Source organism: Pezoporus wallicus, unplaced genomic scaffold (assembly GCF_028554395.1).
Source record: "Pezoporus wallicus isolate ANWC-B61680 ecotype Strahan unplaced genomic scaffold, APGP_CSIRO_Pwel_v1 contig_7545, whole genome shotgun sequence".
Classification (NCBI taxonomy): domain Eukaryota; kingdom Metazoa; phylum Chordata; class Aves; order Psittaciformes; family Psittacidae; genus Pezoporus; species Pezoporus wallicus.
Window position 1 is genome coordinate 6,163,284 of NW_026642398.1, and position 24,559 is coordinate 6,187,842.

Below are 24,559 nucleotides of genomic sequence, written 5' to 3' on the forward strand. Positions count from 1 at the left end.
TTAGAATAAAAGATTTATATAGAGTGTAACTGAGGCTCTCAGTCAGTTGCTGAGGGGAGTTGCTCCAGCACAGCAGATCTTCGTGTACAGGGGCTTCCTGAGGCTGGGAAATGCTGCAGAATTGAAGCAGTCAGCCTACATGGGAGATGCTGGAAAGGCCTGGGCATTGCAACTACTTACAAGAAGCAGCCTAAGGAGCAGTAGTGACCAGGAGTACTAGCAACAGAGCATCTGTGCATCAGGGTGCGCAGGAAGGGCATGCTCACCCTGCCAACAAAAAAGGTGAGTTCAGTTTGTAGTCATCACCTCCCAGAATGAGTTTAGCTGTGGTATCCACCCTGCAAACAGCTTTTTGACATGAGTGTCATATGCGTGTCATGCGAGCTACAGAAGGTCCCAATTTCCTCAAAATAGAAATAAAGAATTGTTCTTCCCCCTTCTCTCAGGGTGCACTATTAAAATAAATAATAAATATTTCAGTAAATGGGTGCTCCCAGAAGAAGTGAGTAACAAACATCAGTGTAATACTCAGCCCCATTAGATGGCACCACTGTTTGAAGAAAGCTCCCTGTGGGTGAACTGCATGCAGATCTTCGCACATGCTGACAACTTTCTTCCTTCAAACTGATAATACAAAGTCAATATGCTTTCTAACCACGAAGGCAGATCCGAAAAGCACAGCTTATCTTTTTGAAGCTTATTTGCTACTAGAAAATTATGTTTGTATTGTTCCTTTCTCAAATTTTGGCGGCCTTAGCAATGTACTAAACTACTAAATGTGTTAAACTACTAAAAGTAGTTTAACAATGCTGCAATGCTATAAACATTTGCAAGGACAAAAAAATGAGGCCTATTTTAAATGCTAAAAAATGTCAGTGACATTTTATTTGTGAGCAATAAAAATTAACTGATACCTTAGAAAAGACTGATTTTAAATTTGGGTTTTATTGCTTAAATATAGATTGCACAGTGTGTTCTTACATTGACTGAAACTGGATCATGACATACAGTACAGAATATATGACCATCAGAACAACAGACAAATTAGCCCTACTCTTGATTTTGGATAAACAATTAATTTCATCTTTTAAAATCAACATGGATTTAAATTTACTTTAAAATGACCCACTATCATAATCTATAATTTTTCAAAATGACATAATGGGAAGAAGAACCCAAAGCAAAAGCTGGAACACATTGGAACAGCTGGATTTATAACCACTGTGACAGTACTCAGTATGTTGCAGATAACACAGGGCCCGTATGCACATGGAGCTTTTAAGTTCTGCAACTTGCCTCAAGAACATAAAAGAGACCCGTTAAAAAAAAGCAGCTTTATACTGTACAACAGCATTCTTAATTCATTTGGTTTCATTCACTGACTACACATAACAACAGCTACCAAACCAATACATTTTACAGTCACTCCCTTCTCCCAGCTGTCTACAAAGGCTAGAGTGAACCAATTCTCAACTTACAGACTCCCTGAATTTCCAGAAAGGAAGAAATTAATTATCCTGTGAACACACAGGGTGTTGCAAGCTCTTCATTCCCTGCACAATACCTGCACAACACCTGCATTTCCCAAACAAACCTCATTTGAACATTGAAAACGTGGAACCTTATCATTAGCACAAATGAAAAATACTTCATAAACAGAAAATGAAATGCTGAATCTAGTTATTTTCACATGCAGCATTCATGCAACAGAATTCAATCACAGAAACAATCCTGTATTTACAGCACAGTCTCCATACTGCAAGAGTGCAAACAGAAGTACATTCTTTATTTCTTAGACTTTTTGTACAAAAGTGCAGTGTTATTCTTAGAAAATGACAGAGTGGACAAGTGGTTAACATTGTATCCCTAGATTTACTATTTAAAAAATTACACTCTTTATATAGGCCACAAAACTATTACGTCTTACCTTAAAAACCCCCCAAAAAGTGAAAACTAAAAGCTAGAGTCCTATTTATGTGTAGACTGTGGTCTGATCAGGCTGAAACGCTGCAGCAGTAAAAATCACAACGGAATGCTGTAGATAAGGGGCTGTTTCGTCATCCACTAACAGCTGTGATTGCACTGTTAAACTGAAAAGAAGGTCTCAATTACCTTTTGAGTTTTGTGAATGCTTTCTGAAAGTCTCAGCATGTTATCTCATAGGTTTAAGTAGCTGATATTTCTCTGATATTATGTCACTTCAGGCTTTTGAAAGCAGCCCAGTGGAATACTGTACTACAGTTATAAAAACCTTAAAATCCTGTTTACAGTGGGTTTGCAAATGCTCAGCCAGCACAACAGCTGACAGAGAACCATTCAGAATCATGGATTAATTTAGGGTGGGACTTGTGAAGGTCAACTAAACCAAGCTCCTGCTCAAAGCAGGATGAACTGAAGTTAGCTGACTTTCTTTGTGCCCTGATCGCTGTTTATCTAACCTGCTAACTAAGTGCCTTACATTTATTATAGATATTTGAGAACTTTCACTGATGTCTGTGCTGCTTCAGTCAGATTCAGACAGATTAAGGGACTTCAAATTTACTATTCATGTCATCAATGAACATTGTTTTTTCTTTTTGCCTACAGAATTTGGAGAGTCATAAGGACAGCCTTGAAAATTATCCAAAATTCAGTGATCTTCTATATTCTAATATATATTTACTATATATACTTTCCTTTCTTTACATTTGAATAGTATACTCAGATACATAAACCTATGAAAGTTACCATATTTTCTTTATTTCTAGAAACGTTTGAGAAATGGAACAAAAACGAACACAGAAATGCATCTCTAAAAATGCTTTTGCTTGAAAATATGTAATAAATTCCTCGTCTTTAAACTGTTTCATCCAGTTTTCTTTCAATTTCTAAAATATCATTACAAAGCTGTAATAAACTACAGAGAATAGAATACCTCGTAGAATATATTTGCAATTTCTGTATTTATGATTTAAAATGCCCTCAGTTTATTTTTTGCTATACTAAATATATCTCTCCTGTATTTATACCAAAGCAGACAGTAAAATACTACTGCATTTTCAAAAGTACAGTCTGTAAACGATACACCTTAAGACATTAAAAGTATTGCACAGTTCAGTGCTTCAAGAGGAGACTTTTCATCTCTTATGCAAAGCAGTTGAATTTTAACAAGAAATGCAGGACACACACTGGGCATACATATCTAAAATGCATTATTATGTGATGCATCAAAAAAAATTACTTAAGTGTCCATTAATTCATTTACTGTACTTGAACACGTGTAAGGTATTGGGTTTTTTCCATATATTCCAAAACAAAGAAGTTGGCTACCTATGACAGCATGAACAAAGGGAGCTAAGGTTGTGCTCCACTGGTTACATTTAATAAGATGAAGCAAGCCAAAAGCATTCCTGTTAAGATATATAATTGAGGTGAAGAGGATTAAAAAACAACAACCAACCACCAACAACAAAAAAGCAAAAGGCTTTAACAGGTTTTTCAGTTACAGTGCCTGAAATTAAAGGAATTTACAGAAATACAAATTCCTAGAGTAACTGAAATATTCACCTGTATAGCAAGACAAGTTTTAAACCTGGCTTTTACATGTACTCAAACATAACAATGAAGGAACATGATATATGAAAAACCTAACTTCAAATATATTACAGAGGAAAACAAAACAAGACAGTCTCATAAGTTTGGCTAGAGTAATCCTTATATGGCTCATGTCCATCATTAGAGGAAATAAACAATAAAAGTTTGAAAACTCATCTTGTTCTTTCTATTGTATTCTACTCTAAATAATGTCCAGCAGACTTCAGAAGACACTTAATACACACAAAGGTCTGGAAACTTCATCTCGTAGACTGGAACAGACTGGTAATGAGCATGTCCAGCAGTAATGGTCATCGTTCCTGAGGGGCTGGGTGGAGGGCTGTGTGAGAAGCACAATCAATAATTTATAATTGTAGTAGTTAAGTTTATAAACCAAAAGCTGAGAAACAAAAAGTAAATCACACCATCCCCTCTCTACTCCCCAGCCATCAGTGTTTTCTTCTATTCCTGAAATTCTAAGGAAATTATTATGCCTTGTTTTTTTTGTTTTGTTTTTTTTTTTTTGGTATTCTGGTCTAGATAATCAACTTCAGTGATGTTACAGAACTATAGAAATGTTACTAAACGCATCCTGTTTATCCTCCATAATGGATGTGCAAAACACTATAATACTGTCATGTACTATTTTGGGTGTTCAATACCTAACTACTTTCTCAAGCATACCACAATGGGAAAACGACATCATTCTTCAATACTACTGATATACATAGAAATATAAGTATACTGTGACATGGTTTCTGGATATTGCCCACTATATAAAAGATGGAAAATAATAAGAAAAATCAAAGTATTCTCTTCCCTTGTTATTTCCTTTATCATTATTATCATTGGTGGTAGCAGTAGTGATTTGTGTTATACCTTAGACTGTTTTAGATGAAGTCATGGTTTCCTCTTTCAGTGTGACCCAAACTGGTATTCCATACCACAGCACGTCATGCCCAGGATGTAACTGGGAGTTACCTGGAAGGGCTGGGAGACTGCAGGGTTTCTCCACTTGGGGGGTGAGTTATCGGTCGGCTGGTGGTGAGGTGTTGTATCCCTTGTTATTTCCTTTATCATTATTATTATTGGTGGTAGCAGTAGTGATCTGTGTTATACCTTAGTTACTAAAAATTCTTTTCGATTCTCCTCTCCGTCCCTCCGGGAGCAGGGGGAGGGCAAGAAAGGGGGGAAAGTGAGCGAGGCTGGGTTTAAACCACGACAGTGACTGTTTTAGATGAAGTCTCCTCTTTCAGTGTACTGGTTCTGGCTGGGATGGGGTTTACTTTCTCCACAGATTGGGGCTCTGTTTTGGATTTGTGCTGGAAACAGTGTTGATATCATAGGGGTGTTTTAGTTACTGCTTAGCAGCGCTTACACAGAGCCAAGGCTTTTTCTGCTCCTCACACCATCCCACCAGCGAGTAGGCTGTAGGTGCACAAGGAGCTGGGAGAAGACACAGCTGGGACAGCTGACACCAACTAACTCAAGGGATATTCCACACCATATGGTGTCCTGCTCAGCAACGAGGAAGAAGTACGAAGGGAGGGACGCTTGGAGTTATGGCATTTGTCTTCCCAAGTCACCATCATGCGTGATGAAGCCCTGCTTTCCTGGAGGTGGCTAAACACCTGCCTGCTGATGGCAAGTTGCAACTCAATTTTTTATTTTTGCTGGTGCGTGGGGCTTTCGCTTTACCTATTAAACTGTTCTTATCTGAACTAATGGGCTCTCTCACTTTTATCGCTTCCACATCCCACTGAGAGGGAGTAAGCCAGTGGCTGTGTGGAGCAGAAATGCCTATCAGGGTTAAAACCACAACATTCAGGCAGATAATACTTGCCTTAACTATTACATATGTTTAAGAACACTGTGATATGACCACCTGAAAGTAGTCACAACTGCTTTATAAGTCATTTATCATCCATCACACTCTTCATGCATAAAGTCTTACCGAATGGTGAGTTCCAGTATCTGTGCAAGTCTATCATGAAGCAAGTTTGCCTAGGAAAAGCATTAAAATTGAATTGTTAACTACTATACATGGAACTGAGTTAAAATGAATGTGCCAGGTCATACTCAGTGAGTGTGTGCCACATCACCATATGGCAAATCTTCACCACATGGCAAATCTAAGGCAGCATTTCTTGTCTGAGTTTCTTTTCTCACTGCTGCAAGGCTTCTAAGCCCTGAAGAGGCTTAGTGAGCCTATCTTGAAGTGCAAGGAATTACATAGCAAATTTTGCTATTACAGCTAGCAGTTTAACAAACCTGAAACACTAATTATTCAAAATGTATACTGGGATAAAAAGTGCTCCGGTTGTCCCAGGATGAAATACAAACAGACGGGGAATCTAGATTTCAAAGATGGCAAGGAAAACATTAAGATGAAGAGGGTATGAGTTTTCCTTTCCAAAAGTTCTAGGAACACTCAAAAGCACGCTTTAAATAACTGGAATCTCCCAACATTGGTAACAGTGGAGACTATAACTAAAGACAAAGACTGAACTTTAGGAGTAACTGCAGCAGTGACATGGCAACATAAATCACCTTCTGCCAACACATCCCAATTAATGCTTACACTGGTATCTTCAATGATGTACATTTGTCAGAAACTCACTTTGGTTTCACATTGTGCTGCAATTTCTTCAAATGGTGCTTTCTGGAACTTTTCAATCACAAGGCGCCTTTTTTCTTTTTCCTGTTCTTCAAGCCCATTGTTATCTTAAAATAATGAAATAAAAAATAAAGACATAAGTCATCTTTGCTTATCAAGTATACATGATATAGGCCTTCAAATGCACAATGCAAAGCAAACAAGCACTGCATTTGAAGTGATGCAGCCATACTCAAGCAAGCTGTCATCTGCCGTTGCTTCTAAAGCAAAAATGCAGCTACAGCTTCAGAGTGCTGGTTTGAGGACCCCTGTCTGCCTCTTTCTTACTCTGTGCTTTAATTACTGGTACATCCAGCCTTCCTTTTGCTTTATTATTTGGACTCAAGACTGCACTTGTCACTCAATGCACGCAAGTTCAGCCTCAAGAGAAAAGATGAGAGCATCCTCCCTCCCAGTACCATGCAGAATAGTGGGCAGAATTTTTCTACCAGAATTTGGGACAAGCAAGTTCAACCTCCATAGGCTGAGTAAACCTACAAGCAGCTGGAACTTTCCAGCATGTAATGAATTTAAGTACCTCAGTGATGGGGAAACAGACTGAATTCTTGTTTCAGTGTCTGTCTATTGCTTAAAATATCAATGCCTAATCCGTATTTTGATGGACTGGACAGTATTAATCCATAATTACTTATAGCAATATTAAACAAGGAAACCGGATAATTCTAAGTTCTGGTACCTGGGTCATTTGTCAGAAAACTACTCTTTTAAGAAAACAGTGTTTTTGAAGGCAGCAGTGTGTACCTTGCAATTTATTATCTGCACACATTGAATAATAATATGCAAAAGATATTTAAGTTGCTTTATAAATAATCACTGAATGGAACTTGAAAATCTTATGTTATTTATAGCTTGATCTCCAAGGGCAAATTTAACAGATGACAGGCATTTCCAGATGCTTTTCATTCAGTCAACTTAGCTTCAGAAACTGAATTCACTAAAAATATCAAGATGTCATTTCAGAAACTTAGAAATAAATAACTGAAGTTTTAAATACATTTACCAGCTGATGAAAAACACATGTAATGTTCTAATTATGTTATTCTGGCCACACCATTTTCTTTAGCAAATCCACAGTAATCTAGAACTATGCTGGATGAATACAATTGTATTAAATCTTACCAATTGCTTTCTTCAAAGCTTCAAAGGTGATTTCTTCAGTATTATCATTCTAAACAAAAAGAAAGAAAAGCCTTTAAAACTCATATATTATATATAAGATAATAAAAAGTAAGGAATTTGATAAATACAGAAGTTTCTAATAGCTTTACTTGGAGTTTCCGTGAGAGATCACTACTGCAAATTCTTCAGCCACTACAACTAGTGAGGAAATTTTTATCAAATGAGATCAAGGAAAATTTTCCAAGTTCTAGGTAAGATGCTGTACGGCAACAATACTTTGGAAAAAGACCTGAATTTTGGCAGGAATATGCTGTGGTGTTTCTATATTGTTAAGCCTCAGTACTGGTTCTCACACAGCTGTTGCAAATAACAGCAACTGCTTCCTCAGACTAGTTGAGTTACCAGCAGTGTGATCCTAAAATAACAGATAGTAGTGGAGGGTAGAGGGGAAAACAGTTACTGCTTTTTGCTTCATTTTGCAATAACTATATCTCATTTTTAACTAATGTTCAGCTTGACACCGACCACACACTCTGTTTCATGTCCCTAGCTAGTTTGTGCTTGAAGATGCTAACAGCCGGATTCATTTGCAGGTACAAACACCTCAATTTCAACAGCTAATCTCCACCACAGTCAGCAGAAATCTGGTTAACAGAACTCAGCAGGACCTTGAAAAAGATCCAGTAGAAACAGAAATAGAAATGTATTTTAAGAAATACTTCAAATGAAGTGTCAAAAGATGGAGAATAATTTTAATTATAATGCAGTCTTCCTAAGGGATAATTAGCATCAGCTCCTGTACCTTACATACAGACTTTTTGTTGCTGCCTTATCCTTCCCATGACTTTTAAAGCTCTGTGTGCTAAACTCTTCTGGAAGGGAAAAGGCAATACCGTAACATCATAGCGTATGCAATCTGCCTAGTCTTTACCTGCCACTCCCAAAGACAGCAGGTCTCCCACTAGTCATGTATCTGTCAGCCCCATGTTGATGAACATGCCCCTCAGAGACTTCAAATGACACAGGGATACAGATCCAGGAATTTATCTGATCCCTCAAAATGCAAAGAAAATGTTTTAGAATATTTACTTATAAAAATATGAGTTGTTCAGCCTGTGGAGGCTGTGGAGGGATTGCTACCCTGTATTCTGCAGTACTATCTGTAAGAACTATGGTGACAAAATATATTGCATCGTTATACAGCAAGATCAGTAGCAGTCTTTGACAACACATTTCTACACACAAAGGAGTTAAAAACATCAAAACCCCAAAGCATTTAACACTGCTAAAACAATGAAATATTAGACTTTCTGGGGAAACTTCATTTGCATTCCCTATAAAGATGCTGCTTTAAAACATCCTACGATTTTCACACCTTATCCTCTGTGTTGTTGCCAGGCAGAATATCCACTTGAATAGACACTGTGTCCACAATGCTCTTCCTCCTGGAGAGTCTGTCCTCATCTAGAAGAAAAACAATTTACCTCACTTTCTGTATAGAACTTGAAACATGATCAAACTTCTACACATCAGATGCAGATTTGTTTCTATATGCCTATTTAATCAAAGATCATCTATTTTATCATTTGGACTGCCGTGAAAAGCAAGCTGTTACTGCTCTAAATTATTAAATATGAAGGAAAATATCTGTTTTATTGCTTCTTCCCTCTTTCATCACAGATTTTGCCAACTTTCCCTTGAAAGCTCAGAATTTTTTAAACATAAGATTTTATTCCAATACATAATAAATAACATAGCACACGATAACATGCTTCTGCAGAGTCATTTACAAAAGCCTGAACTTATTTTTTTGTGAAATTGAAATATTAAGGTCTTAATCTGCAGGTACTCTAAAGCAGAAAAGGGCTTTTTGGAAGATGACTCAATGACAGAAGAAATAAAGACTTCTGAATGGAAAGGAACAACAACCCTTCCTTATTCTTGTTGCTACAAGCACCATATTCAGCAAGTCTAAAAAAAAAAAATCTACTTGGTGAAAAAAATTCTATTTCTAACTTCCTACAAACATTTTAGCAAGTCCAGCTGGCCTAAAAAGTTGTCAGAATGTGACCAACTGTGCTGATAATAAAAGCAGCATAGTAATTTCATTACTGCATAAGCAGATTATGATCAAAGGATCCATCAGTTGACGGATTTTCCTTTTGTGACTGCATTCCTGAGACAATACAACAATAATATTTTCTCACGTTTGACATTTAATATATTATCATATTTAAAATTACCATCATATTTAAAATATTTTAAAAAACCCAAGTAAAAGTAAAGTAAGTAAAACCAGCAAAAGTAAGTTTACAGTTGTGTCATGAGGATCCTCTGACAAATGGAGACTCGAATGACTTTCATGTATAGCATTTACAAAACCTTGAACTGCAATGTCATGTTTTACATTTTAACCAAGACCAAGCCATTTGGGCCTGGCCATTATTATTTGCTCCACTGCACGCACATAGTTAGAAGGACCTGCAGGCACTTGATACTAAGACAAAGAGAATGACTGTAAAACTCCTGCACCACAAGGCAATTTATGCTGGTTCTTCTGCAACCTTTGCTTAAACCACTTTTAGCAAGTGCTTTTGCAGTGCAAATACTGAGCACGAACAAGAATTCATTCCAGCAGAACTGAACATACTCAGCATTTAAAAATCAAGATATATCCTTCAGAAGCCATATAAATGAAAGCTATTTTAAGATCAAGAACCAGTAAAGAACAGGATCAGTGAAAACCACCTGAATTGTAGTTACCTTGGCCAGTTTCTCGGAGACCCTGAGCATTTGAAGTGGCATTTGGAAGGATTTGCTTAATATTTAATGCCTGATGGCTCACCGGGACACGAACAAATACATGTAGAGTCTGAGGAAAGCCCCTTAGCCCTCAGCAGTAAACACAAGACAAAACTACATCTTTGCTGCCATCTTGCTGCTTTCTCTGTAATTGACATTTGAGCACTGGAAGATACACATCTGCGACTTCTCTGGATGCCTCACTATACTTGCCTAATTAAAATGCCAATTTGTCTCTAATTTTAAGAAATAAAGTGTGCGAAAAATTGTGAAAATGGCATTTTCTTCTGTTAAATGATATGAAGATCATCTCCACACGCATGAAGGAGCCTTGGGTCATGAGGGGGGTGATGGTGGAGCACTGATACATGCTGTCCCAGCCCCTGCAAGGTCTATGCCAGGATCTGTGGTCCCATGGTCTGGGGTGGCACCCACTCCATGGGGCAATGGGAGCAGCAATCTGGGTTACTTTACTGACTGAGCAGTGATGGATACGGACACAGTGTGGGATGCAGGGAACAGCATCTTGGGATTGCACAAAGCTTAATATGGGATGCTCAGGGGAGGAAGCAAGGGTGGGGAAAAGGAGGATTGAGATGATTTGAGGAGGAACAAGAAAGAAAAATGGATAAGGGGGTAAAGGCATCAGTCCCAAGCAAACTTCTTACAAAACAGTACATGTATCTGGCCATACCCTGAGCCTTTATCCTGAACAGTGAGTAGGATAAATCACCATTCTACGAACAGCTGAGAGCTTCTTCCAACTTTCTACCAAGTTCTTGTCAATCAAAGAGGTAATCAGTACTATCATAAAAATGATACCTATAGCCCTAATACCTTCTCAGGAAAAGAAAATCGGAAGCTAGCATATTGCAGAGTTCCAAACACAGTAAACAGAAAGGCAAAACTTGCAGCAGCTCACATTGCTTCACATATATCGAGATTAAAAAAAAAAGCAGAAGGAAATGCTAAGTACACCAAGTACAACACAATTTCTGGGCTAAAGGTCTTAAGGCCTTCTAAAAGCATATTGGTTTTGACTGTGCACATCCTATACAGACACACTACTACTAGCAGGACAGCAGGCTGGCCTACAACTTATTTTTACCTTTTGACTTGTATCTGTGTTTATGAAGCTTTTTGCCTGATGGAAATAGAGCTAAATTTAATATATATATATGTATAGACAAAAAATTGTTAAATGTACATTTAAATTATCAGCTTCCCCCACCCCCAAATAAGGAAGAGAACATGGTACAGTACTTCACACTGGGATGTCTTACAGCGTATTAAAAGAGCAACCAGTTACGTGCAAGCACAAACTACTCATGGTTAATAAAAAATTCTTCAAGCAATGTGAAGTTTCTTTTTCAGTGAATTGGTCAACTGGCTGCTGGAAATCCATTAAAAGCCCAACCACACAATGTAACACACAGCCAGTCATTCACACACACACTGTCACAGAACGGTTTAGGTTGGAAAGGACTTTACGATCACCTAGTTCCAACCCCCTGCCTTAGGCAGGGACACCTTCAACCAAGACCAGGATGCTCAAAGCCCTGTCCTGGGTAGCAAGAACTCTCGCAAACCTTCCCCAGGCACATTTCTATTTTCATGAGATACCTAATTTAGCATAGGTACCTAATGGAGGAAAACACAAGATTCTTAATTAAATCAACATGTGCTCATTGAGAATTTGACTAAGGCAAATAAGCCAGCATAAGGCCACATCTACTATGTTCCATCCAGTGCTGACATAAAAAGGATAAAGAACACTGACTTGTACAAACCTTCCTCACCTGCTAACTCAAGTTAATACAGAAAACCAGTAACAAACAATCACTACCTGCTTCTTAGGTATTCTTTTGACAGAAAAGACTTTACAGAAAAGAGTCAAAGTGGATTCAAGAACTTCCTAGCCCACCTCCTGAATTTAAGGAAAAAGGAATAAATCTTAAAAGGTCAGAAAGATGAAACTTCTTAGCAATAACAGAACAACTAAAGAGAAAAAAGAACATCTTGAGGAAACGGAATTACGCTACGATTAAGTTTTGTTGCCAAGCAGTCACATTACACTTCATGTTCACACAACACATTAAAAAAGCATTCTTAATTACAGGTACTCAGTAGTTTTGCCACTAATTACTACTTACCTGTCACCTGAGGTACATATGGGACTGACAGTCTTTCCACACTGTATCCACTGCCTCCTAATGATTCTGCAATCTTGTTCGTGAGGAAAAATAGATCTTTTTCATGCTTCTCTAAGGATTTTGGAAGACTGTCAAAATATGTATTTGAAGTTAATTATTTACCGGTAGAGATTTTGTTCATTAAGTAAAGCATTTTTCCAGTTGTCTGCAAGCAACTGAAAAGGGTCAATGGTAATGATTAGATGGAAGTAAAAACTTGCTCATCTTTCTAAGAATGAATACACCCCAAAATGAATACCTTTGCGATATTTTCAATTACCTTAACGCTTCCTGGTTATCTGAAATATGTTCCTCCCTTATCCTGCTACGTCTTGAAAGAACACTGTCTCTGTTGAATAACAGAAACTGCAGAGCAGTAGTATTTTTCATTTGCCAGAAGAGCGCAGCAAAAAAGGCTAAGGGTATCTAGGCTACATTAACAGGAGTGCTGCCAGCAGATCGAGGGAGGAGATCCTTCCCCTCTACTCAGCACTGGTTAAGGCCACACCTGGAGTATTGTGCCAAGTGCTGGACTCCCCAGGACAGGAGAGATGTGGACTTACTTTAGAGAGTCCAACAAAGGGCCACTAAGGTGGATTAAGGGACTGATCATCTCTTCAATGAAGAAAGACTAACAAAGCTGGGACAGTTAAGCCTGGAGAAAAGAAGACGGATCTTATCAGTATGTACAACTAACTACCTTAAGTACAGGAGCATGGAAAGACAGTCAGGCTCCTTTCAGTGGTACCCAGTGGCAGAGGGAACATAGACTGAACATCAAGACACACTCTTTATTGTGAGAGTAACCAAGCGCTGGCACAGGTTGACCCCAGAGAGGTTGCAGAGTCCCCAACCTTGGAGATATTCCAAAGCCACTTGGATGTGGTCATGGACTGCTTACCCTATATGACCCTTCCAACCTCACCCATTCTGTGATTCAGTGAAAATGCATTTTGCTATGCTAGTGCTTACACCAAGCATCACTGTGCAGATAAAAGTCCCTCCAGCTACAATTAAAACCACCCAAACCCCACATTTTTTTTCATATATGCTTTTAATCCTTGGTTTTCTTCTGCCCATCCTGTATACTATTAAACCTCTAAATTATTTTTCATGTATGGAACACATTTCAATGATACGCTATTTTTTAATAGTAAAATAGGTACTTCACTGTTCATTAACTCACATTCTTTATGTACTTACTTGCATTTGTCTTTGAAAATTGTTTCTGGCAGAAAATAAGATGCTTCCAGACTTCTAGTCTCAATGACCTGAAGAAACCCAAGACAAATAGAACAAATGGAGTACCACAGCTATTTTCTCCAATGACAAAGTTGCTTGAAGAGGTTCTAATACAGCAGATTACCAATCCTTCACTAACATCCACCTCAGCACATAGTAGGCCTTTATAGTTTCTTTTAACCACAGGAGATTGTTGCACTCACCCTTTAGACTAAAAATCAGGTTCTCATGGTCTCCTGCATGCCACTACTGTTTTACCAAAGCCAGAGAGGCTGCAAAGTCTTAATACCAGATGGGGACTTAGCCCATTATATGTGGTTCCATAAACAAAATAAAAATGTTTATATATACCTTGAGAGAAAACTATTCTGTGCATAATTTTAAGAGTCAGAAAGTAATGCCATCAGAGACCAAAGAGAATGAAACACAGGAGATGGACACCATACTTACAATGGGTTATTTACCCATTTTACAGTAGAATGTGTGCTCTTCTAAATGACTTGAAACTACTTAATTATGTGTTACCTTGCTGACATGCTGACAAAAGGCAGGAACTGCAATCATCTGACTCAGAAAGTTTAGATATGCTGCAACCAATGCCATGACACCACAACGATTAAACATTGGCAGATTATCCTCATTGATGATGGCAATGTCCTGAAATACAAAGGATAGCATTATACTTTCCAAAGATAACAATCTGTCCTGAATATATGGAAGTCAAAATGATTATCAGGAACACTAGCTGTCATGTGATGATTATCTGGTATTATTTATCATTTAATACCTCCCATCTTAAAATCCTAGTCTTTCAGCTCACTCCTGAATAGTTACATTTGATCTGAAGTCAGAGTGCTTAAAGGGTTCAACCCCTACGAAGAGAAATAAATCAAATCAACTATCATAGGTTGATGACTGGCAGTCTCTTCTCTTTACCACCTGCTGATCACCATTTCTTTCAGGAATATTATAAACAGTAGCTTAATAAAAATCACTCTTGTGAGTCACAGACACGGTACCATAAAGGGAATTACTTAATTCTTATTAGCATGTCTATGTTTATCCAGATTGTATTATTTTAGCTCTAGTAAAACTCCTAATGTAATTTTCATCAAGGATTTATTCCAGAGACATATTTTAAAATTAAGGATGCACTCTACATATCAGAGGTTTCATAATGCAGGTGCACATCAGGAAATGAGGCTAATGACAGAGAGTGAACTAGTAATACAGGACACAATCTCACCAAATTTCTACAGCACATGCTAGCACTACTTTTGTGAATGCTTTAATTTCAACACAGATAGATCTACTAAGTTACACAGCTTCTCTAAGGACTCTATGTAAGTATGAAATAATGTTTGATCCTGTAAAGGAGATGTTAAGGAATAAAGCCTGACAACACACTGATAGAATTTTACTCCAACATAAGATGAAAAAGTCTTGTTGAGAAGTATTTCCAACAAATCAATTAACCAAAAGCTTTCTTCCAAGGTGAGCATAGTCCATATATTTTATGCGGAACACTGACACAAGATCACAGGTTGTAAGAGTATCTTCTCAGTATGATAATGAATATATCAGTGATTCTGGGGAATTTCTGAACACATTTCCATATCTGCTATATTTCCTGTAGAGAACATGCTGCAGAAGTTTTAACAAATCTGATTAGTTTACGCTTCCCTATTAGTAAGTGGTATGCACAAAGTGCACTGCCTTCATGGATTTATCAAGTTCAGACTGAATCATGAAGGTCAATATACAAACAAAAAAGTTATCCCCATCTCCAATTACAGATATAAACTGTCAGCCAATGAACCCAACCCTGATTGAGAATCATACCTGCAAAGCAATAGCTAATCGAATGAGGTCGATAACTACTTCTTCATTGGCTAGTTCAATTGTGGTAAGAGCTAGAGATGTAAACAGAAGTTCAAAGTTTTTTTGGACATTGTCTTCTTCTTTACAGCCTAAGTAGATGTGTCTGTACAACTGCTGACCATGCTATAAAAGACAAAAGAAGGGAAAATGAATATTAAAATCACAGAATGTTTTAGGTTAGAAAAGATATTCAAAAGTCCTCTAGTCCAACTCCCTACTCCAAGCAGAGCCAACTTTGATATCAGATCATTTTAGATAAAGAATTAAAGAAATAAAAAATGATCAAATACATTCATACACATTTGTATACACACATGTATGATTAATCAAGATGACTACTAGCTTATAGCAACAGCTTCTTTATCAATACAGTACTGTCCTATTTTATGTGAGAGTGTACAGACAGAGAAGATAATACAGAGAATTGCACATGAATACTGCACTGCGTGTCAGACACTGGCATTCACATCCTACTGAAATATTGAGGAAAATAAAATTTCTTGGTTATGAAAAGAAGAAAACAAAGACTAGATCTTGAAAATTCTCAAGAATGTTCAAGTAACTGAGGAGCTTCCAGGATTATCCGCGTAATGGTATCAAATTTGTTCGTTAACCAAGTCTCCTTGATGAACAAACGCAGAAAATAATCTTGAAGGTGTTTCAGAGGGTGACTAGAGCACATCTACCAATGTGCACAGGGAGGCTCCAGCTAGTGGAGAACAGGAGTTATCTAATGAAAACCTCTCAACTTCAACAGTGACTTTCCTTTCCTCATAACACTCTGTGTAACCAGATCTTGTAAAGAAACTATTATCTCAACACACAAGAAAAATTAAAACAGAGAAAGGCAGGATAAGCCAACTCTACCACTCCAGCATTCTTAATCTCTAGAGGATACAAGTCTCTACCACTTGATACAGTTAATTTTCAAGATCTAAGGACTTTATCTCTGAAAGTACTAGCTCAGCATTAGAAGGAGAAAGAAAACTCATTTTTAACATCTGTTTTTCAAGCAGGACATATTCACTTAAGGAATAATAAAGATGATGTTGGCCTTTTTATTACATATAAAATCAAATATATAGCTGTTCAATATATGTTTTATTTAGAAAAGAGGGAAACAGTTATTAGCAAAGCACAGAAGCTACTACGAAATAAGCACAGACAATGTTAACTGTTTAAAGACACAGCATATTTAGAATGTAAAAGTAATGAAATGATTTATCCCACTGATGGAAGAATTGCAGTTAGATACGAAAATAAATTATTATGTAGTATTTCTTGACACACAGGATCTTTCTAGAAACCTGCAAAATGCAAGAAGTTCAGTATTTCCCTTGAAAGAAAATATAGAAGTAAACCTGGCTTTAAGAAAGAGGACTGAGATGGAAGAGTTTTGTGCATATGTCTGGTTTAATTTTACCTAACTTTAGGTGCTGAAGTACTTAAGTATGATACACAGTTGCTTTAAAATCCCCATCTAACATCAAAGAGGACTAGATGGTCATTCAGATCTTAATGGATGTCTGGAGATGCTTCACCCCTCTCCTTTGATTACGCAGGGAATCTAGGACGAGTAGGCTGCTAACATACACATCTACACTAGGTAGAGTAACATTAGCTTTATGATACACACTTGAAACAGTATCACATAGATAATTAGAATGAATGACTGCATTCCCCAGGGTTAACACATTTCTTAGAAGATTAATCTTTTCTTGACCTGCTAAGTCTCTTTTCCTCTCCTGCCCTCTTTTCTGATGAGTGTTAACAATTCAAATATTTAGTTTGATGATTAAATTTTCATCTAGCAAAAATCAGCAAACACAACTTAGCCAAACTCCTTTAAATCCTAGATATTAAATTGATGAATTAACATTTAATTCACTTTTTACAAAGATACATTAATAACAACTGTCAGTGTTGGAGTATTCCTTATGTATTATTCCAGTATTAATCAAACCAGGTGTAAATACACTGCAAGGAATACCAACTGTGCTGACCTAGCAAGAACATTTATCTTGCAATACTACTTGAAAGCTGAGCATCTCTAGTTAGCATATTATAATATATGCAGTATTTTTGCCTCTGGACAAGTTAAACTACAATTCTTCTGATATTTATAATTAGAATATTAAGTCAGCACCCAGAAGACACACATTTTTATTTCACAGCTAATAGCAAACAAAACCAAAGCAGCATGGGATAGCTATAAGAAATGAATGTATTTTCTCAGGCAGATAACAGTGATAAACACTGTAAAGCCTGGCTGAGATGACTGCAGTACTTTGCATCTTTTTTGTTTACAAACATACCTATGCAGATAAACCACAGACAGGAATGAAAGAGCATATTAATTACATGTGTTTATCCACACACTGAGAATAGGGTGTATATAGTAAAGAAGTAACTTCACTCTGCGTAAGCATCATCTAAAAAAACATATCTTTTTTTTTTTAGAACAAAACATTCTCAGAAGTCAACTAGCACAATACCCTGTAAAAACAAATCTTATGAGGAGGTGCCTTTTTTCTTCAAAGTTAACTTTCTTTGACATCTTTACCTAATACATAAGACCTAAGTCCCTCTACTAAGGCTTTTAAAAGAGAATTTAAAATTAAAAAAAAAAAAAACAAACCCTGAAAATTCAGCAAAATAAAAGCCATACAAATGAAAAACTACCACTGAGCACAAATGAAATGGTGCACGGGGATGGTCTTTTCAGAATTAAGGCCTAGATACATACTGTTCTAATTTCATGCATGCAAGGGTTTTCGCTGAAGACAAATTTATTCCACGGAATAACGTCTCAAGTCTCTAGAGCACCTCAAGATTAAAATCACTGTAATTAGAATTAAAATCAGTTGATACTGATCTTTGCAACTTGTTGCAAAAGCACAGTTGTAGAAGAAAAGCAAAGCAATTGCCTCAGTTACTTTTATCTTCTTTTCAGATAGAAAAGTTAACTTTTTCATTCTATTACCTTTTTCATGAAGCTCACGTCTTGCCTTGAGATTTTGTCTCGTTTTATCTTTAGATCAGAAACATCTGGTATTATTCTACAAAGGAAACAAAAATGTCAGTTTAGCATAAAGAAGCTGAAAGGGAAGAGGATGTGAAATACATGAACTATTCAAACAAATCCTGAAGCAATTTCCATTTTAATTATATCCATGTTTAACAATGACATTCAAATTTCAGTTGAAGAGGAAGAACCATAAACGGAATTATGACAACCACATATTTGTTCCTGTATACAAAATACCACGTACTGTCTTCCATAGTTAAACCAGCAGATACTTGGAATAGTCTTAAAGGTATCATGCACTGAGGCTTACCTGTTAAACTCCCGTCATCAATAAATGACACTAAGCAATACGCACTTATCAAAAAAGTACATTAACATTTCATATAAGGAAAAACATTGTAAAATCCATTTATCATTCAGATATTAAACTAAAACTTCAAGCAGGCCAAAGCAAACAAAAAGAACTACCTTATCCCTCTGAGCTTTGCTCTGTTGTCATGCCGATCAATGAGGTTATGCAGTATTTCCAAAACCAGCTGCCTTAGTTCGGAGTCTTCCATGAGTGAAGGAGACAATAATGGGTCCAGGAATGGGGGAGGAAGTGCATTAGTTATTGTTGTTGCTTTGTATCCTGAAGTCACCTGTTCAACGGTGGAAGTAAAGTTACTGTGGGTAAGAATTTCTTGCAGCTATCACTCTTTAGTGGGCTCGCTTTGGCATCAGACAGGTGGATTCAAACTGAAGTACTGTATTAGTTTTGAAAATTCCCAACCTCACCATGAAATTTGGAAGAGCCCATGTTCAAATGAACTCCCTCATCTGTTTTGAAGTTTATTTCTCAGGATTCTTCCTCTACCAAAACACCAAAAAAAAAAAGAAAGGTATCACAAAATCCTTTAGAAAAGCTGCAGGGCATGAAATGAGGACTCTTCCATTTCAGGCACTAAGCTGATCATTTATGGTACTGAGTATGCTGATGCCAAGAAAACTGGTGCCTAGATGTACATCTTAAACATTATAGATATTACTTTACTGCAAATAAGAGAGCAAGCAGCAAACGTCACTTTCTTAGAAATCTGGTGCCATTGCTTTTTTCCTCCTTTTTTTTTTTTTTTACACTGATACTACTCCCAACTCGCCTCATTTGATTACTTTCATTTAAATCAAGCTCTGTAGGTACATAAGGAAAAATTAACTTCTATGTGAGAATTGAAATATTAACCAGCTGAACATTTACAGCAGTCAGGAATGTTCAAAATTTACCTTCTCTTAAAATGGAGGCTACAAGAACATTATAATCTCAGAAAAAACAGGATTCAGAAATGGACAAGCATCAACTATTGAGGATGAGGGGAGCAAAATTATTCAGAATTATAATAAAAGCAAGCATATTTTTTTCCTAAGACTATACAATATTTATCTTCATTATGAATATTGCTTACCATTACAGTTTTTACACGTGAACTGTGTCGTCCTGGTTTTGGACGGAATAGCTAATTTTGTTCATAAGAGCTCATATGATGCTGTGCTCCCGGTTTGTGGCCAAACCAGTGTTGTTTTAGTGGCTGTTTTACAGGGACAGGGATCACTCAAACACAGGGTTGTTATAGTTACTGCTGAGAAGGAGTTACACAGAGCCAAGGCCTTTTCTGCTCCTTGTCCCATTGTACCAGTGAGTAGGCTGGAGGCGCACAAGAAGTTGGGAGGGGACAAAGCCAGGACAGCTGATCCTAAATGACCCAAGTGATATTCCAAGACCACTGCATCAAAACAGGGGAGTTTGCAAGGGCTGCCACTGCTCAGGGACTGGCTGTGTATCAGCTGGCTGGCAGTGAGCAATTGGGGTTTAAGTGTTTTTTTTGTCTGGTTTTGGTTTATTTTTTATCACTTTTTCTTGACTTTTCTTTTGTTTTCTTTTTTTACTCACTAAACTACCTCAATCTCAACCTACTTTTCTCACTTTTACCCTTCTGATTCTCTACCTCATCACACTGGGGAAGAGTGGGCAAGTGACTGGGGGGTACTTTGCTGCCTGCTGAGGTTAAACCACAACACGTGAACAAGAACTATTCCTACAGCATAACTGAACTGTTGAAAGGAAACTGGTTGGCAGAGGAACATGAGAGTACATGAAGGTATCTAATAAATCACTTTGAAAATGGAAAATTACTTATATTACATGCAGTAAGGCCACAAATAAAAGTGAATACTTTTCATGAAGTGCCAGACTTTAATTGCCTAGACACCACAAAGTCTGCCCATGTGTATGCATGACAACAGACTAATTACGTTATGAAGTCTGACTCTTTTGTGAGGAATATATGATGTACAATGCTCAGTTCAGTACACAGAAGAGATAAGGTCCAGTAATTTCTAATTCTTTCCTATGTGCACACTAAACCTCATACACCACAATGAAAGCTTTGCTCTGAACACAGATTCCCTCCCACATTTTTTTCCCCAGTATTTGTCAATGTTGAGTAATTTATTAAGGACCAAAACATTCATTTTCACATCTCTGGGCCATGATGGGATTTACTTTCATATTCTAAAAGAGGCTCCAAGTGAAAATTCAGTGTCAAAAATGTTAAATTCTTTCCACATGCACAACTTGAATCCCTTAAAGCACACTTACAGGCTGTGCGGCGCCCCAAATAATTAGAACTGACTTCAACTGAAATTTTTAGGATTGGTGAGACGAGTATTGTCAGAAACAGTTTAGGCATAGCTGAGTCGATCTTTAATGAAGACAATGTGAAAAATGGCCCCCTGAGGTCCTTTTTAACATGCTTTCTACCCTTGAATTGCAACTGTGAATGCTTAGCTCTTCTGCCCACCAGAATCTAGCATTTCATATTTTGACAAGCAAGAAGAGTTTAACTGATTTGCCTAACACCACACACAAGTTTAATATCAAAGCAGGGGTAGAAACTCATTCTCCAGAAATGCATTCTTTTGCTTTAGTCATGAAATCATTCTTTACATTACTTTCTCTACTTCAGTCACAAAAGAGTTTTCAGTTTCTGCAATGAAATAGGTCAGGATTCTACAGGCAAGAGCCTCCTTTACTACCCACTTCTGATTCCTGCAATCAGGATGTATTTCCAAAAATACTCTTTGAAGTTTTACAGCTGAAAAACATATTTGTGATAAAACATTTAATAAGAGCTTAAAAGAAACTTGGGAAATACTAGGAAGGAAAGAACAATGGTGCCTGGGGCTCTAAGGCTTGGAGATAGGCATCCATCCCTCTGGTTTTAAAAATATTAGTCATTCTGCTAATTACAGCTTTTCTGGTGTCAGACAAGAGTGATTTCACTTTGATGTTGCCAGCACTGCTGTCAGAACTAGCCAACTCAACCTACTCTATGATGTTCTTTTGGATCTGCAGATCCAATTATAACTGATATTCACTAATCCACTAAGAGATGGAGAAATATTTCTTGAGCTGCTTGTAATGTAAGTTGCAAAAACGCTGTCCCAATTTTACCCAGTAGAACTACAGATCTATGTAATGTGAAGGTATGTTTAATTTCATAATACAGAGTTGCAATGTTGTACTTACATGTATAAACATGTAAAGTGAAACATTATGTGCTTATAATAGACTGAACACAGAAGGCTTACCATAAGTAAAGATCTCAACAGCATAATTTGAATCCGCCTGGTTCCCAAATCTCTACAATTGGAAAAAAAGATGAAAATTAGCTTCCTTATGTATCTTCAAAATATTATTGCACTCCAGACATCATTCTAACAACTACAGTTTTCACAAGTGAATACAACAGTCTTGGAAGGGATGCTGGTCAACCACAAATAAGTATCTCCAAAGGAGGTGTAATAACTAAATGTTTTTCAAAGGGACATTTATAGAAGGCCTAAAAAAGAAGCACATACAACTGAAAAGACTAAACTGTCTATGGGAAGCAGATCTATATCTTCATGTTTTATAGAATCATAGAATGGTTTGGGCTGGAAAGGACCTTAAGATCATCTAGTTCCAACCCCCCTGCCATGGGCAGGGACACCTCACACTAAACCATCTCACCCAAGGTTCTGTCCAGGGATGGAGCATTCACAACTTCATTCAGAAATCTCTTTGCATCTGAAATGTTTAACCACTACATGCTTGACTTGATATTCATAAGCATCAGCACTCAGAATTTCTTCTGAATTAAAACATAATGGAGTCTTTTAAGACACCGGTACACTTCTTTAAACCAGATCCCTAAACTCTGAGACTGAGAAAAAGCTATCAGCAAAAATCAGACAGAAAAACTGAAAGAACCCTCAGTTTTCAGATCATAGGAAAGTACATGGAATACCACTTAACCTGTTCTTCATTTGTTCTCATCTTCCACCTGCTGGTGCTTGAAGTTAAACACCTACTGGTATATAGTCAAATATGCACTGTTCATGCAAGATCTTACAATAAAAGAGCACCTGGAATAAATTGCTCTGCTTACAGAATCATGGAATTATTAGGGTTGGAAGAGACCTAGAGCAGTTACATAGGAACATGTCCAGGTGGGTTTTGAATGTCTCCACAGAGGGAGACTCCACAACCTCCCTGGGCAGTTCCAGTTCCAGTGCTCCACCTGTTCCAGTGCCTGTTCCAGGGCTCTGCCACCCTCAACAAAAAAGTTCTTCCTCATGCTGAGGTGAAACTGCTTTAGTTTACTGCCACTGCTTTTTGTCCTGTTGTTGGGCACCATCATAAAGAGTCTGGCACCATCACCCTAGAACCTGCTTTTGAGGTATTCATATGCATTAATGAGATCCCCTCTCAGTCTGCTCTTCTCTAGAGTAAACAGGCACAGCTCGTGCAATCTCTCCCCATCAGAGAGATGCTCCAGGCCTCCACCAGACCCTCTCCAGTAGCTCCTTGTCTGTCTTGTACTGAAGTGCCCAGAACTGGACACAGTGCTCCAGACGTGGCCACACTAGGGCCAAGTAAAGGGAAAAGATCACCTGCCTCGAGCTGCTGGCCACACTCCCCATAATGCACCCCAGGATACTACTGTCCCTCCTGGCCACAAGGGCACACTGCTTGGTCCTTCTCAGCTGAACTGCTCTCCAGTAGAGGTTAGCCCCCTGGAGACTCAAGTACCAGTACTTGGGGTTAGTCCTCCCCAGGTGCAGTACCCTACACTTTCCCTTGTAAAGAGACATTTAAAGAGACTCTGCCAAGAAAGCAGACAAGGTACAAACAGTTTTGCCCTCTAAATAGCATAAGAAAAGAGCAAGCCTCTTCACAAAAGTTGGCCTTACATAACAGTGGAAAACTTCCACCTTCATGGGCTCTAATCCTGGCTATATCCCACTGGCAGCATCATTCACATCTTGTGTAGCAGAGACCAAATTTTCAGGTAAGTAATGCAAGATTTTATCAGCAGTCAGAAAGTCTCCTCTGTTCACAATGACAACGTGCATTGCACAACAGTCATGTTTACACAGAATCCTATGAGTGAAAACTGTACAGTTACAAACAACCCCAAACCCCTCACCCCAACTGGTAACCCAAGTGCAGAACTGTAAATAGATTCATATTCCAGATACCTTCTCAATGAGTGGTAACTGCCTGGCACAGACAAATCTCTATCTTGGAATACCGCCCCATACTGCAGGGACACAATACTGTATCAAAAGCCACCAAGAAACCAGGAAAATGATGCTGACTTCCTACTTATGATCCCAGGGGATCAGACATATGTGGTACAAAGTGTCCAGGCATGCCTGGAAAGAACAGCTACAACCTTTTCAGTGACTTTCCCCATACTGGGAAAAAGCAATCTTTTAAACATAATGATACAGGGAAAAATATTACTTCAGCACATGGTAGCTTTTTAATTATGGGTTTACAACAGAAGTCTGCTCACCTGTGGCTTTATTTCCAAATAAATCTGGAAAATCTAAACCAAACCAAATTCATTGGAATTTCTGCAGTTTATTTCTTAATCTGAAGTCAGCTTGTACAGAATGAAGAACTCCCCCCCCCCCCCAAAAATATTTGCAACTCATATAGCTATTTGAAAAAAAATTTAG

At 37.7% G+C, this 24,559-nt stretch overlaps 1 protein-coding gene across 5 annotated transcripts in view; it reads right to left on the minus strand.

Annotated features, from left to right (window-relative positions):
* Positions 1 to 928: 928 nt before the first annotated feature.
* EFR3A (EFR3 homolog A) overlaps positions 929 to 24,559 on the minus strand; it is a 75,757-nt gene continuing 52,126 nt past the window's right edge. For 4 of the 5 annotated variants that reach the window (XM_057429836.1, XM_057429835.1, XM_057429833.1 and 1 more), the window contains 12 exons: positions 22,142 to 22,193; positions 18,983 to 19,155; positions 18,470 to 18,545; positions 15,448 to 15,609; positions 14,131 to 14,262; positions 13,567 to 13,634; positions 12,325 to 12,452; positions 8,745 to 8,833; positions 7,370 to 7,418; positions 6,194 to 6,297; positions 5,528 to 5,577; positions 929 to 3,913 (listed from right to left, as the gene is read on the minus strand). In XM_057429836.1, coding sequence (XP_057285819.1) covers positions 3,808 to 3,913; positions 5,528 to 5,577; positions 6,194 to 6,297; positions 7,370 to 7,418; positions 8,745 to 8,833; positions 12,325 to 12,452; positions 13,567 to 13,634; positions 14,131 to 14,262; positions 15,448 to 15,609; positions 18,470 to 18,545; positions 18,983 to 19,155; positions 22,142 to 22,193 — 1,189 coding nt within the window. In that variant the 3' untranslated portion in view covers positions 929 to 3,807. The remainder of the gene's footprint in view (positions 3,914 to 5,527; positions 5,578 to 6,193; positions 6,298 to 7,369; positions 7,419 to 8,744; positions 8,834 to 12,324; positions 12,453 to 13,566; positions 13,635 to 14,130; positions 14,263 to 15,447; positions 15,610 to 18,469; positions 18,546 to 18,982; positions 19,156 to 22,141; positions 22,194 to 24,559) is intronic. The other variant, XM_057429834.1, reaches the window with a different exon arrangement.